Source organism: Anomaloglossus baeobatrachus, chromosome 12 (genome assembly GCF_048569485.1).
Source record: "Anomaloglossus baeobatrachus isolate aAnoBae1 chromosome 12, aAnoBae1.hap1, whole genome shotgun sequence".
Lineage (NCBI taxonomy): Eukaryota > Metazoa > Chordata > Amphibia > Anura > Aromobatidae > Anomaloglossus > Anomaloglossus baeobatrachus.
This window is the reverse complement of record NC_134364.1, coordinates 8,372,681-8,387,149: the sequence shown is the minus strand read 5'-3', so window position 1 is coordinate 8,387,149 and position 14,469 is coordinate 8,372,681. Positions and strand designations below refer to the sequence as shown.

General features: G+C 49.8%; 2 protein-coding genes across 5 annotated transcripts in view; one reads left to right on the top strand and one right to left on the bottom strand.

The window, feature by feature from the left end:
• GPR65 (G protein-coupled receptor 65) overlaps positions 1-14,469 on the bottom strand; it is a 257,710-nt gene that overhangs the window by 83,138 nt on the left and 160,103 nt on the right. The window lies entirely within an intron of this gene.
• The window catches only part of GALC (galactosylceramidase), a 47,712-nt gene that overhangs the window by 12,366 nt on the left and 20,877 nt on the right, over positions 1-14,469 (top strand). For all 4 annotated transcript variants that reach the window (XM_075330742.1, XM_075330740.1, XM_075330741.1 and 1 more), the window contains exons 4-5: positions 4,813-4,926; positions 5,100-5,239. In XM_075330742.1, the coding sequence (XP_075186857.1) occupies positions 4,813-4,926; positions 5,100-5,239 (254 nt within the window). The remainder of the gene's footprint in view (positions 1-4,812; positions 4,927-5,099; positions 5,240-14,469) is intronic.

Genomic DNA, 14,469 nt, shown 5'->3' with positions numbered 1-14,469 from the left:
ACTCTGGGCTATATTCTCCTAGATGGCTGGACAACAGCAGCAAAAAAGCAAGGGTGCCAAGGCACAGGCTTTCTATGCTGCTTGTATTGCATGTGCTGAAGTGTTCATTTGTACTTATGCTTGTATGCTATACATTGCACTGTACGGTCGCTACTCTGGGCTATATTCTCCTAGATGGCTGGACAACAGCAGCAAAAAAGCAAGGGTGCCAAGGCACAGGCTTTCTATGCTGCTTGTATTGCATGTGCTGAAGTGTTTATGCTTGTATGCTATACATTGCATAGATGACTAGAATACAGCAGCAAAAAAGCAACACAGGCTTTCTATGCTGCTTTTCCTGCAGATACTGTTCCACCGGCAGGTTTCACTGACCCCCATTGTGTGCAATGCTCCCCTGTAGCACTTGGTCAGCCGGGGTCTCTACTAGAGGTGGCCAAAGGAACCACCTGTGAACCCTGTCCAGGGACAGGGACGGAGATTGTCATGGGATGGAGACTTTGCAGTCCAGACAGGCCATGGGCAATCTTGATTAATGCTCCCTGGCCACCCTCATTTGGAACGCACTCAGTGCTCCGGGGGGGTCCCAGGCATTCCAGGGTGAAGGCTCTGACACGGACGGCAGTCCCAGACAGCCTAAGCTAGCTCGCTGGGTGCGGCACTCGGCTTCATCACTGGTCAAGGTCCCAGCAGGACGACTCTCTGTATGATGAGGCAGACGTAGCTGATCAGGGCTTTGGTCCTGACACCGCTCTCAATCCGGATACACCGGATGGGGACGCCATAGTGAAGGATCTTATAGCGTCCATCAATGGAATGTTGCATATTTCTCCCTCAGCTCCCCCAGTGGAGGAGTCAGCTTCACAGCAGAAGAAATCCTTTTTCAGTACTCATGCGTAGATTGAGTACTTTTTCTGACCACACTGACTTCAGAGACGCAGTTCAGAAACACCACGCTTACCAGATAAGCGTTTTCTCCAAACGTATTAAGGATACACGTTATCCCTTCCCCCTGACGTGGTAAACCGCTAGACCCAGGGTCCAAAGGTGGATCCCCCAATCTCCAGGCTTGCGGCTAGATCCATAGTTGCAGTGGAGATGGGAATTCACGTAAAGATGCCATTGACAGACAGATGGACCTCTGGTCGAAATCTGTCTGTGAAGCTATCAGCGTGTCGGTTGCTCCGGCATTCGCAGCCGTATGGGCACCCTAACCTATTTCAGCTGGTCTTGCGCAGCTGCTCTTGAGCACATGTACATCTGTGCCGCAGGTGGTGTCCTTAACCTCGCAATGTCTGCATTGCGACTTACCCTAGTAATGCTGTCCTGGGGGGACAGTCGAGGTTGGTCCTTCCCAGGCTCGGGCAAGTCCCAATTGTACTCGTCTAAAAGGGCTCAAAAGGCTCAGAGGGGCTCAGATTCCGGCCGGGCTCAATCACGCCCAAGGAAGGCAGCAGGAGGAACCGCTACCAAGGCGATCTCCTCATGTATTTCAGCTCTCTCTCCCCGCATCCGCGGTTGGTGGCAGAATCTCCCGCTTTTGGGTACATTTAGCTGCCACAGGTCACAGACCGGTGGGTGAGAGACATTGTGTCTCACGTGTACAGGATAGAGCTCTGTTCTCGTCCTCCGGCTCGATTCTTCAGAACTCCCCCCCCCCCCCCCCCCCCCCCCCCACCGAGCCGATGCTCTTCTGCAGGCAGAAGGAGTGGTAATCCCTGTTCCTCTTCAGGAACAAGACACGGTTTTTTCCTCCAATCTTATTGGGGTGCCAAAAAAGGGTGGCTTTTTCCGTTCCGTTCTGGACCTAAAACTGCTCACCAAGCACGTGAAGGCCAGGCGGTTCCGGATGTAACCCTCCGCTCCGTCATTGCCTCAATGTCTCAAGGAGATTTCCTAGCATCAATAGACATCAGGATGTTTATCTCCTCGTGCCGATTGCTCCAGAGCACCAGCGTTTGCTACGTTTCGTTATTGAAGACGAGCATCTTCAGTTCGTAGCCCTGCCCTTCGGTCTGGCGACAGCCCTACGGGTTTTCACCAAGTTCAGGGCAGCAGTGGGAGCAGTCCTGCACTCTCAGGGTCACTCTGTGATCCTTACTGGACGATCCACTTGTCAAGGCACCCTCTCAAGAGGCATGCCGACACAGCCTGAACGTGGCGCTGGAGACTCTCCAGAGTTTCGGGTGGATCATCAACTTTTCAAGGTTACATCGGGCACCGACCCAATCGCTGACATATCTGGGCATGGAGTTTCACACTCCCTCAGCGATAGTGAAGCTTCCGCTGGACAAGCAGCGTTCACTACAGACGGGGGTGCAGTCTCTCCTTCAAGGCCAGTCACACCCCTTAAGACGCCTCATGCAGAGGCAGTCACTTTCGCGCAGTTTCACTGCGTCCACTTCAATGGGACATGCTTTGCCAATGGGCTGGGGAGTCGACGTCCCTAGACAGGAACGTTTCCCTTCTCAGACGGTCAAGGACTCTCTCCAGAGGAGTCCATCCTTCAGATCAATGTTCTGGAAATCTGGGCAGTGTATCTTGCCCTGCAAGCCTTCCAGCAGTGGCTGGAAGGAAAACAGATCCGAATTCAGTCGGACAATTCCACAGCGGTGGCAGACATCGCCCACCAAGGCGGAACACGCATCGCCAAGCCTACCAGGCAATCCGGCGGATTCTGATGTGGGTGGGGGACAGAGCATCCACCATATCCGCAGTTCACATCCCGGGCGTAGAAAATTGGGAAGCAGACTTCCTCAGTCGCCAGGGCATGGACGCAGGGGAATGGTCTCTGCACCCAGAATGGTGTCAGGAAATCTGTAGCCGCTGGGGGATGCCGGACGTCGACCTAATGGCGTCTCGGCACAACAACAAGGTCCCGATTTTCATGGCGCGGTCTCACGAGCAAAGAGCTCTGGCGGCAGGCGCCCTAGTTCAGGATTGGTCGCAGTTCCAGCTACCCTATGTGTTTCCTACTCTGGCACTGTTGCCCAGAGTGCTACGCAAGCTCAGCTCCGCTTGCCGCCGCGCCATCCTCGTCGTCCCAGACTGACCGAGGAGGTCGTGGTCCCGGATCTGTGGCATCTCACGGTCGGCCAACCATGGGCACTCTCAGACCGGCCAGACTTACTGTCCCAAGGGCCGTTCTTTCCACTGAATTCTACGGCCCTGATCCGGACTGTGTGGCCATCGAGTCCGAGATCCTAGCGTCTTCAGGATTATCTCAAGACGTCATTGCCACCATGAGACGGGCTAGGAAGCCGACGTCTGCCAAAATCTCCCACAAGACGTGGAAGTTATTCTTATCTTGGTGCTCTGCTTAGGGAGTGTCTCCCTGGCCATTTGCATTGTCTCCTTTTTCCCCCCTTCCTGCATCTGGATTGGGAAAAGGGTTGTCGCTCGGCTCCCTTAAAGGACAAGTCGCAGCGCTGTCGGTATTCTTTCAGAAGCGCATAGTACGACTTCCTCAGGTACGCACGTTCCTGCAGGGGGGTTATCACATTGTCCCTCCGTACAAGAGGCCGTCAGACCCATGGGATCTGCACAGGGTATTAATTGCTCTCTAGGAGCCGCCCTTCGAGCCTCTGAGGGTTGTTTTCACTTTCTCGACTTTCACAGAAAGTGGCCTTTCTGGTAGCGGTCACGTCTCTTCGGAGAGTGTCAGAACTAGCAGCGCGGTCATCCAAAGCTCCCTTCCTGGTGTTCACCAAGATAAGGTAGTGCTGCGTCCGATCCCAGAGTTTCTCCCTAAGGTGGTATCCTCTTTTTATCACAATCAGGATATCTCCTTACCTTCCTTTTATCCATTTCATCGATATGTAATGGCTTGCATTGTTGGATCTGGTGTAGAGCACCCAGAATCTACATTCCCGCACGGCGCTCCTGGGCCGCTCGGATGCACTCTTTGTCCTTGTCACTGGTCAGTGCAAGGGATCGCAGGCTGCAACATCCACCCTGGCTCGATGGATCAAGGAACCAATCCTTGAAGCCTACCGTTCTACTGGGCTTCCGGTTTCATCAGGGCTGAAGGCCCATTCTACCAGAGCCGTGGGTGCGTCCTGGGCATTACGGCACCAGGCTACGGCTCAACAGGTGTGCCAGGCAGCTACCTGGTCGAGTCTGCACACTTTCACCAAACATTATCAGGTGCATACCTATGCTTCGGCGGACGCCAGCCTAGGTAGAAGAGTCCTGCAGGCGGCAGTTGCCTCCCCGTAGGGGAGGGCTGTCTTGCAGCTCTAACATGAGGTATTTCTTTACCCACCCAGGGACAGCTTTTGGACGTCCCAATCGTCTGGGTCTCCCAATGGAGCGCCGAAGAAGAAGGGAATTTTGTTACTTACCGTAAATTCCTTTTCTTCTAGCTCCTATTGAGAGACCCAGCACCCGCCCTGTTGTCCTTCGGGATTTTTGGTTGTTTTTCGGGTACACATGTTGTTCATGTTGAATGGTTTTCAGTTCTCCGACGTTACTTCGGAGTGAATTTGTTTAAACCAGTTATTGGCTTTCCTCCTTCTTGCTTTTGCACTAAAACTGGTGAGCCAGTGATCCCACTGGGAGTGTATAGCCAGAAGGGGAGGGGCCTTACACTTTTTAGTGTAATGCTTTGTGTGGCCTCCGGAGGCAGTAGCTATACACCCAATCGTCTGGGTCTCCCAATAGGAGCTAGAAGAAAAGGAATTTACGGTAAGTAACAAAATTCCCTTCTTTGAAAGTCTATGCTTGCTGTCAGTGAATGAGAGTCACCAGGATTTATAGACTAAGCCGGCTGGACCGCTATACCTGCGCTGATACATTGTAACAAACTGTCCTCAGATGGCACAGAGCCGTCCCATATGCATTATCCAGATGACCAGAACTACTTCCGGGGATATGAATGGTGGCTGATGAAAGAAGCCAAGAAGAGGAACCCGGCCATTCAGCTTGTGGGTGAGTCTTCTCCCGCACACGCTGCTGGGCCCCTGGAGCGCTGACATCCCCGGGCCCCTGGAGCGCTGACATCCCCGGGGCCCTGGAGCGCTGACATCCCCGGGGCCCTGGAGCGCTGACATCCCCGGGCCCCGCACTCATTGCCAGTGTTACTGTCCCTCTGTATTTCTCAGGTTTGCCCTGGGCGTTTCCTGGTTGGATCGGTAACGGCAAGAATTGGCCGTATGACTTTCCGGATGTCACCGCGTATTACGTTGTCTCCTGGATCATTGGCGCAAAGCAATACCATGACTTGGACATAGACTACGTGGGGGTGAGTCTGGGCACAGGTCACTCTAGCGAAATAAATTCCTACGAGAGAAGCCATACTTCCGCATCTTTAGTCACTCCCAGAGCTGCGTGCACAATTCTGCTGAGTGACCGCACCTTTCACTACAGCTGCTGCTGATTCGGGGATGCCCCACTCTGGTGCTTCTCCCAAATGACCACCAATTAACTGTTAACATGATGACCTGGTTCCTCTGTCAGGACACAAGTGGCTGATGCTCACCTGTAGGTGGTACTAAGGATGAGCCAGATAATAATGCCGCCTGTGTAAAGACCACAGCGGACCCTAATCATCCATCTTTCCCAAAATCAGTGACCTTCTGAGAACAATCCAATGTCCATGGGGCATTGTCCAGATGAGACTTGGGGTCCCGTCACATGTAGCTGCCAGGTCTGATCGCTAGTGGGATCACTGGAGCGTCGCTACATGGTCGCTGGTGAGCTGTCAATCGGGCAGATCTCCACAGCCACCAGCAACCCGTGTAACGACGCTGTGTTTGGTAGCCAGGGTACACATCGAGTAACTATGCAAAGCACTTTACATAGTTACTCGATGTGTACCCTGGCTACGTGTGCAGGGAGCCGGCGTCTGGCAGCCTGTAACTGGCGTACGCTGGTAACCATGGTACACATTGGGTAACTAAGCAAAGTACTTTGGTAACCATGGTACACATCGGGTAACTATGCAAAGTACTTTGCATAGTTACCCGATGTGTACCATGGTTACCAGTGTACCGCCAGACGCCGTGTCCCTGTACATTCAGATCGTTGGTCTCCCACCGTCAAACACGCCAATGCGCGCTGCACAGCAGGAGACCAACGAGCAAAAAATGGTCCTGATCGCTTTGTAATGATCAGCGACCTTGCAGCAAGGGCCCGCTCGCTGCCGCTTGTCACACATAGCGATATCGCTGGCGAGGTTGCTGATATGTCACAAAACCTGTGACGTTTCAGCGATCTCGCTGTGTGTGACGGGGGCTTTATTATTTTGTGACTTTAGACTTAAATTCCTCATTGTTATCAAGTGAGGAGCAGGTCGGTGGGCGTTGCACTCGCTGTCCACTGAGTAAAAGTCTCCTAGAAATTGTAGGTGTAATTCCCTTATTGCAAGATTATTAACACACGTGAACTGGTTTCCAGCCGCAGCACAGAGCGAGGAAAGTATACAGCGCTGCTGTATTGTGTGGGGTATACGGCTCCGCTCTATTGTGTGGGGTGTACGGCTCCGCTGTATTGCGTGGGGCGCACGGGGCCGCTGTATCGTGTGGGGTATACTGGGCCGCTGTATTGTGTGGGGTATACGGGGCCGCTGTATTGTGTGGAGTATACGGCTGGTGTGGTGGTAAGAATTGAGAACCTGTGGTGTTAACACACGTGGTGATCGGGTTTTAGACGCACTGGTACAATAAATCGCTCCTGGTTTAAAATCATTTAAATGGTGAAAAATAAAATCTTTAATTGAGCTGGTGATTAGCGCAGGATGAATGACTTATGTGTATGAAGCAGGAATGTCCTTTGTATCATGTAAGTGTGCGGTTTTTTGCAGTTCAGATGTTGCTCTTTTCCCAGGTAACAGATCGGCTTCTTTCGTGTCGTCTGGATCGTACGGGCAGATGGGCTCTACTCTGTAAATCTAGAAAATGTTATTGAATTGATAAAGATACAATCTATTGCAATTTCTAGATCTCATCTGCCCAGAGGAACGCACAACTGCGCTGGTTTCATCAGTCACTTACACTGCAGCAATTGTCCCCATGAAAAATGACTGCAAAACATCCCATGTAGCAAGTTTAAAAGGATACGAATAAAGAACAGACCCCAAACCTAACAAAAACCCCGCTCTAGAGAAGAGTATTATCCACCAGAACCGGTGACTAGAGAAAGCAAAACCACTCAGAGAAGGAACATCATAAATAAGAAACACTGACCCTCATCCGCACCTATAACAACTCGTATATACAGATACATAGAATGCTGGAAAACAACGGGCCAATACTGTCAAGACCCTTTCCTAAAAAACACCATTCCCCATTACCTATCCTATTTCATAGAGCGCCAACCCTAAAGATCATAAGTGGCACCAAGCCGAGCACCGAAACATCCCCCTAAACATGACAATTTCTACAAACCAGTGAGTAGAGTTGAGCGCGGTTCGCGGTTCGTGGTTCTCCAGTTCTAGGCTCGAGTGATTTTTGGGGCTGTTCGAGATCGAACTAGAACTCGAGCTTTTTGCAAAAGCTCGATAGTTCTAGATACGTTCGAGAACGGTTCTAGCAGCAAAAAGCAGGGCTTTTTACAGCTACAGTGTGCAGGAGCCATCGCTGGCAGCCTGCCAGAAGCTGGTAACCAAGATAAACATCGGGTATCCAAGCAAAGCGCTTTGGTTAGTAACCCGATGTTTATCTTAGTTATGTGCAGGAAGCCCACACTTCCCCGCTCAGCTCGCTCCGCCCCCTCCTGCCCGCGGCATGTACACATATACACACACACACGTACACATACATACATACACACACACACACATCCCCCCCTCCCCCGCTCGGCTTACCTGCGGTGATGAAGTCCCGCCATCCCGACCTCAGCGCTGTCACTGTCCTCCATGGCCGCCGCTTGTCACAGCACCTTCTCTCGCTTCCGACCCGAGACTGACTAGCGGTGACGTCACGGACCTCTCGCGATGTTTGGCTGTGAAGGAGCCGGTCACTGAACTCAGTGACAGGGGCTGTCAGTGTGCTGGAGATCAGCGCAGGTAATGTACCTCGCTGACAGCAGCACTTGTCATCCCCTGCAGTGACCTGGGCTGACCCATTGATGTTAGCTCAGGTCACTGCACTGCTCTCCCAGCCAATGGGGAACATCCTGCTCTTCATTGACTGGGACAGTGTGGATCGTCATGGCAACCCCTTGGATTACACCAGACCTGGATTTGTTTTTCATTCTAATAAATTGGTTAAAGAGGGAATGTTTTGGGGAGTGTTTTTTCAAATAAAAATGTGTTTGTCGTCTATTTTTTTTTTTATTACTGACTGGGTTGGTGATGTCGGGTATCTGATAGACGCCTGACCTCACCAACCCCAGGGCTTGATGCCAGGTGACATTACACATCTGGTATTAACCCCATATATTACCCCGTTTGCCACCGCACCAGGGCGCGGGATGAGCTGGGGCGAAGCACCAGGATTGGCGCATCTAATGGATGCGCCACTTCTGGGGCGGCTGCGGCCTGCTATTTTTAGGCTTGGGAGAGTCCAATAACCATGGACCTCCCTAGTCTGAGAATATCAGGCCCCAGCTGTCTGCTTTACCTTGGCTGGTGATCCAATTTTGGGGGACCCCTACGTTTTTGTTTTTTTTTTTTTTAAATTATTTATTTAATTTACAATAACAGCGTGGGGTGCCCTCAGTTTTGGATTACCAGCCAAGGTGAGGTTGCCAGCTGTGGTCTGCAGGCTGCAGCCGTCTGCTTTACCCTAGCTGGCTACAAAACTAGGGGGAACCCTACGTCATTTTTTTTTCATTTTTTTGGCAAAATACAAAGCTAAGCACCCCTTAGTGCCACATGAAAGGCACCAAAGGGTGCTCCACTTTTTCTCCACTTTTTCTCCACTTTTTCTCCACTTTTTCTCCACTTTCTCCCCCCCATATTCTAGACGGTCCAGAGTCGTCGTGGGACCCCTTTATTTTTTTTCTTACAATAAATTGGTGAAAGAGGAAATGTTTTGGGGACTGTTTTTTCAAATAAATTTCTTTTGTCGATTTTTTTTTTTTTTTTTTTTTTTTTTTTTTTTTTTTGTTTTTGTTAGTACTGACAGTTTATGATGTTGGGTATCTCATAGACGCCATGACATCACAAACTGCTGGGCTTGATCTCAGGTGACTTTACAGCTAGTATCAACCCGATTTATTACCCCGTTTGCCGCTGCACCAGGGCACGGGATGAGCTGGGGTGAAGCGCCAGGATTGGCGCATCTAGTGGATGCGCCACGTCTGGGGTGCCTGCGGCCTGCTATTTTTAGGCTGTGAAGGCCCAATAACTATGGACCTTCCCACCCTGAGAATACCAGACCACAGCTGTCCGCTTTACCTTGGCTGGTGATCCAATTTGGGGGGGACCCTACTTTTATTGTGTAATTATTAATATTTATAAAATAATTATAAAAAAGAGCCTGAGGGGACCTCCACATTGGATCCCCAACCACGGTAAAGCTGCCAGCTGTGGTTTTCAGGCTACAGCCGTCTGCTTTACCCTAGCTGGCTATCAAAAATGGGGGGACCCAACGTCATTTTTTTTTTTTTAACTATTTTTTAAATAGAAAAAATTAATGGGCTTCCCTGTATTTTGATTGCCAACCAAGGTAACGGCAGGCAGATGGGGGTGGCAACCCATAGCTGTCTGCTTTATCTGCGCTGAGAATCAAAAATACCGCGGAGCGCTACGTCATTTTTTTAAAGATTTATTTTTACAGCACTGTGATGTCCAGCAATCAAAATACAGGGAAGCCCATTTTATTTTTAGTTATTTAAATAAATAATTAAAAAATATATATATATGGGCTCCCGCTGCATTTTTTGTATTGCTAGCTAAGGGTAATCCAAGCAGCTACTGGCTGCTAACCCCCACTGCTTGGTGTTACCTTCACTGGCAATGGAAAATCCAGGGAAGCATTTTTTATTTTTTTTGCCAAAAAACTACAAAAAAAGGACGTGAGCTTCGCCATATTTTTGTATGCTAGCCAGGTATAGCAGGCAGGTGCTGGAAGAGTTGGATACAGCGCCAGAAGATGGCGCTTCTATGAAAATGCCATTTTCTGAGGCGGCTGCAGACTGCAATTCGCAGCAGTGGGGCCCAGAAAGCTCAGGCCAACCTGTGATGCGGATTCCAATCCCCAGCTGCCTAGTTGTACCTGGCTGGACACAAAAATGGGGCAAAGCCTACGTCATTTGTTTTCTAATTATTTCATGAAATTCATGAAATAATAAAAAAAGGGCTTCCCTTTATTTTTGGTTCCCAGCCGGGTACAAATAGGCAACTGGGGGTTGGGGGCAGCCGTACCTGCCTGCTGTACCTGGCTAGCATACAAAAATATGGCGAAGCCCACATAATTTTTTCAGGGGGCAAAAAACTTCTGCATACAGTCCTGGATGGAGTATGCTGAGCCTTGTAGTTCTGCAGCTGCTGTCTGTCTGTATGGAGAAGAGCAGACAGCAGCTGCAGAACTACAAGGCTCAGCATACTCCATCCAGGACTGTATGCAGAATTTTTTTGCCCACCAAAAAAATGACGTGGGCTTCGCCATATTTTTGTATGCTAGCCAGGTACAGCAGGCAGCCACGGGCTGCCTCCAACCCCCAGTTGCCTATTTGTACCCGGCTGGGAACCAAAAATATAGGGAAGCCCGTTTTTTTTAATTATTTCACTTATTTCATGAAATAATTAAAAAACAAATGACGTGGGCTTCGCCCCATTTTTGTGTCCAGCCGGGTACAACTAGGCAGCTGGGGATTGGAATCCGCAGCACAGGTTAGCCCGAGGTTTGTGGGCGCCTCTGCTGCGGATTTCAGTCCGCAGCCGTCCCAGAAAATGGCGCTCTCATAGAAGCGCCATCATCTGGCGCTGTATCCAACTCTTCCAACAGCCCTGGAGCCGGGTGGCTTGTTGGGTAATCATGAGTTAATACTGGCTTTGTTTTACCAGCCAGTATTAAGCCAGAGATTCTTAATGTCAGGCACGTTTGACCCGGCCATTAAGAATCTCCAATAAAGGGTTAAAAAAAAGACACCACACAGAGAAAAAATACTTTAATAAAAATAAATACACAGACACATTAGAGACTCCATCTTTATTACCCCCTGTCAGCCCTCCACGATCCTGCTCTTCTGTCTTCTTTCTTTCTAGTGTAGTAGTAGTGACGATTGTAGTGAGGATGAGATTCACCAGCTCATCACTTGGGGCTGGGGAACCTCCATCCTCACTACAATGCTCACTACAATCGTGAAGCAGCGTGCAGCCTTCACTCCGTGAGTGATCACTGCTGGCTGCTAGCGGTAACGCTGACAGACGCGTTACCATAGCAACGGTGCTCTCGGAGCCGCGGTTAGCGGTGACGTCACCGCTAACTGCGTTGCTATGGCAACGGTGATCTCCGTTAATTACCGGCTGTGTCAGACGGTCCCTAACGGAACGGGGAGTCGACCGTGTGCTAGAGCATGTCGCCGGTACACGGCGATACACATATGTGCACCGTGTACCGGAGAGATGCACTCGCAGGTCCTACATGACGTGTCCTAGTCATGTGACCAGTCTGTAGCCAATGAGATAATAGCCACGTGACTGGTCACATGGCTATTTTGACGTCACGATAGGTCCTGCATCTCTGCTGGCAGTGCAGGTCACCGGGAGGATTCAGCGATCATCGGATGGAATAGCGGCAGGAGACAGAGTGCAGAAGGGATCGCGAGGACTGGTAAGTGTTATGGCAATGTTTATTAACTGTTTGTGTACATTTATAATGCATTTTTATGTGTTTGTGATTGCCTCCCATTCTAGCCTATACGTTCGAGTTCGGTTCGACGAACCGAACTCGAACGGGACCCCCGTTCGGCGAACCGGCCTCGAGCCGAACCGGGACCAGTTCGCTCATCTCTACCAGTGAGTGAGGCCTGCACCCCATACACCCCCCCCCCCACGATGACCGGCTGCAGCATATCCTTATAAAACCAAAACCTTCAGCTCCAACACACCATTACTATGAAACCAGAGCGACCCTGTCAGTCTGACTGTGATCTGTGATATGTGGTGTGTGTATATGGGGTGATATGTGGTGTGTGTATATGGGGTGATATGTGGTGTGTGTGTATATGGGGTGATATGTGGTGTGTGTGTATATGGGGTGATATGTGGTGTGTGTATATGGGGTGATATGTGGTGTGTGTATATGGGGTGATATGTGGTGTGTGTATATGGGGTGATATGTGGTGTGTGTATATGGGGGTTGATATGTGGTGTGTGTGCGTATATGGGGTGATATGTGGTGTGTGTATATGGGGTGATATGTGGTGTGTGTATATGGGGTTGATATGTGGTGTGTGTATATGGGGTGATATGTGGTGTGTGTATATGGGGTGATATGTGGTGTGTGTATATGGGGTGATATGTGGTGTGTGTATATGGGGTGATATGTGGTGTGTGTGTATATGGGGTGATATGTGGTGTGTGTGTATATGGGGTGATATGTGGTGTGTGTGTATATGGGGTGATATGTGGTGTGTGTGTATATGGGGTGATATGTGGTGTGTGTGTATATGGGGTGATATGTGGTGTGTGTGTATATGGGGTGATATGTGGTGTGTGTGTATATGGGGTGATATGTGGTGTGTGTGTATATGGGGTGATATGTGGGTGTGTGTGTATATGGGGTGATATGTGGTGTGTGTGTGTGGTATATGGGGTGATATGTGGTGTGTGTGTGTGTGTATATGGGGTGATATGTGGTGTGTGTGTGTGTATATGGGGGTGATATGTGGTGTGTGTGTGTGTGTATATGGGGTGATATGTGGTGTGTGTGTGTGTATATGGGGTGATATGTGGTGTGTGTGTGTATATGGGGGTGATATGTGGTGTGTGTGTGTATATGGGGTGATATGTGGTGTGTGTGTGTATATGGGGTGATATGTGGTGTGTGTGTGTATATGGGGTGATATGTGGTGTGTGTGTGTGTATATGGGGTGATATGTGGTGTGTGTGTGTGTATATGGGGTGATATGTGGTGTGTGTGTGTATATGGGGTGATATGTGGTGTGTGTGTGTGTATATGGGGTGATATGTGGTGTGTGTGTGTGTGTATATGGGGTGATATGTGGTGTGTGTGTGTGTATATGGGGTGATATGTGGTGTGTGTGTGTGTATATGGGGTGATATGTGGTGTGTGTGTGTATATGGGGTGATATGTGGTGTGTGTGTGTGTATATGGGGTGATATGTGGTGTGTGTGTGTATATGGGGTGATATGTGGTGTGTGTGTGTATATGGGGTGATATGTGGTGTGTGTGTGTATATGGGGTGATATGTGGTGTGTGTGTGTATATGGGGTGATATATGGTGTAATATATGGGCCGGGTGATATGTGGTGTGTGTGTATATGGGGTGATATGGTGGTGTGTGTATATGGGGTGATATGTGGTGTGTGTATATGGGGTGATATGTGGTGTGTGTATATGGGGGTGATATGTGGTGTGTGTATATGGGGTGATATGTGGTGTGTGTATATGGGGTGATATGTGGTGTGTGTATATGGGGTGATATGTGGTGTGTGTGTGTATATGGGGTGATATGTGGTGTGTGTGTGTATATGGGGTGATATGTGGTGTGTGTGTGTATATGGGGTGATATGTGGTGTGTGTGTGTATAAGGGGTGATATGTGGTGTAATATATGGGCCGGGTGATATGTGGTGTGTGTGTATATGGGGTGATATGTGGTGTGTGTATATGGGGTGATATGTGGTGTGTGTATATGGGGTGATATGTGGGTGTGTGTATATGGGGTGATATGTGGTGTGTGTATATGGGGTGATATGTGGTGTGTGTGTGTATATGGGGTGATATGTGGTGTGTGTGTGTATATGGGGTGATATGTGGTGTGTGTGTGTATATGGGGTGATATGTGGTGTGTGTGTGTATATGGGGTGATATGTGGTGTGTGTGTGTATATGGGGTGATATATGGTGTAATATATGGGCGGGTGATATGTGGTGTGTGTGTATATGGGGGTGATATGTGGTGTGTGTATATGGGGGTGATATGTGGTGTGTGTACATGGGGTGATATGTGGTGTGTGTATATGGGCCGGGTGATATGTGGTGTGGATATATGGTGTGTATATATGGGGTGTGATATGTGACGGACGGTACGTATCTCCCAGAATGCGTACAGAAACATATTAGAGCCCTACATAGAGGTCAGTCCAGTAACCTCCAGGCCGGGTTATGCAGGTGGCTCGTGGCCACGGTTCTCGTTTAAAAGCTCTTTGTAAAGGCCTGGGAGGGGGCAGAGTCTGCCTCTGTAAGCTGCAGAGCAGGAAGCCTGGGAAAGCTCCAGGCCTGTGTGGACCGATTATAAGTCTGTGGACCCTCCTGGAACAGCCGAACGGGGTATAGTAAGACCGTCTCCTACGGCAAGGGGTGCCTGTGTGACGGGGACCCGTATGGACTGTGAGTAAC